Consider the following 1,396-nt stretch of genomic DNA (forward strand, 5'->3'; position numbering starts at 1 on the left):
GGTTCACCAGCGGCACAGTCTTCCCCCCACCAGCTTCCCGCCCTGCGGGGCCAGAGGTGTTCCCATGGCTACCGGCCTTCAGGCCTTCACTCCTTTCTGCTTGGGGTGGGTGGGCGGGGAGGCTACCGTGATCCCTATTTTCCTGAAGGTGACTGAGCCCAGAGAGCTGGCGTGGCTTCCGGGCCCGAGGGCACAGCCCGGCCACGCCTTTGCGCCCCACTTGCCACTGTCCCCTGGAGGCACGGTGTCCTTCCCGTAGGCGGTGGCGCGCCCTGCTGCGCCCCTGGGAAGGGTGGACGGAGGGGCGGGAGACCAGAGGGAAGATGCAGTGGGGCTCGTAGGTCCGTTAGGACAGTCTTGTGACATGAGGACCCCTGAGAGCCAAGGATAGCTGAGGGCATCTGAGATGGGGAGAGCTTGGAGCCCTGGATTCGAATCCCATGCCAGGAAGTTGCATATCTTGTTCGAGCCTCAGTTTACTTGACTATAAAATGGAGACACCGGGACCTGCCCCCCGCCCCGGGGTCGTGAGGACTAAGTGAGGCCTTCGCCCTTTTCTTAGCTTCTCATGCCCCCCGCCCCCGCTCCTTGAAACGACCCTCCCTCCGTGGGCACGAGCATCCTTGTCTCCTCCCTCGCCTCTGTGCCCCCCTGTCCCCTGTGGGAGACCGGGAGGTGACAGCTGGCCAGGCGGCCTCAGAGTCGGCTAGGCCGCTGCGGGACGATGTCGCCCCAAGTCCCTGTGCTGCGGCAGCGCGACCGGGAACGCTCGCTGGGCTCCGGGCTCCCCTCCGAGGCAAGGCCTGGGTGAGGGGCCGCAGTCCAGGGGTATTTCAGGAGCAGACCCTGGGGCGGGAAGGAAGTGTGGCCCCATGGTGTCGCGCCAGCACACGATCAGAGGTCCCACAGCGCGGGGGGAGTCTTCTCCCACTGCCCGCCGGTCGGGTTGAGGTCTGGCTTCGTGAAACAAGGGTGGTTGTGCCGGGAGGGAACACCCTGAACGCGGTGGAGGCCTGCGGTGGGGCCTCAGGAGCACGCACGTGCGGCTCCTAAGGAGACTGGGTCCCCGCACACGGCTGGGGGTCTGGCTGGGTCTCAAGCTGCTTTTGTCTCTCTCCAGCAGGCCTGCCGCTGGTGCCAGGGTACAGCACCTACGACGCACACCACGCAGGTACGGAGGGGCTCGGGGCGGGCCGGGGGCGGGCCGGGCGAGCTCTTTGAACAAAGCTCTACGGACCCGTGGGGGCCCACGAGGGTTGCGGACGAGCGCGATCCGGTGTCGGAAGTTGGGAGCCCGATTCCTTCTCGTTGTTTGGCTTGGGAGCAAGTGGCGGTCTTCTTGGGCTTCTTCTTGGGTCGGACCAACAGACAGATCCAGAGAGTTCTTCATGGGTGT

The 1,396-nt window shown here is 65.6% G+C and overlaps 1 protein-coding gene across 1 annotated transcript in view; it reads left to right on the top strand.

Annotated features, from left to right (window-relative positions):
* The window catches only part of IRF8 (interferon regulatory factor 8), an 18,829-nt gene that overhangs the window by 10,531 nt on the left and 6,902 nt on the right, over positions 1-1,396 (top strand). The window contains exon 5 of the mRNA XM_007468419.1: positions 1,124-1,171. Coding sequence (XP_007468481.1) covers positions 1,124-1,171 — 48 coding nt within the window. The remainder of the gene's footprint in view (positions 1-1,123; positions 1,172-1,396) is intronic.

Source organism: Lipotes vexillifer, unplaced genomic scaffold, assembly GCF_000442215.2.
Source record: "Lipotes vexillifer unplaced genomic scaffold, Lipotes_vexillifer_v1.1 scaffold23, whole genome shotgun sequence".
Taxonomy (NCBI): Eukaryota; Metazoa; Chordata; class Mammalia; order Artiodactyla; family Lipotidae; genus Lipotes; species Lipotes vexillifer.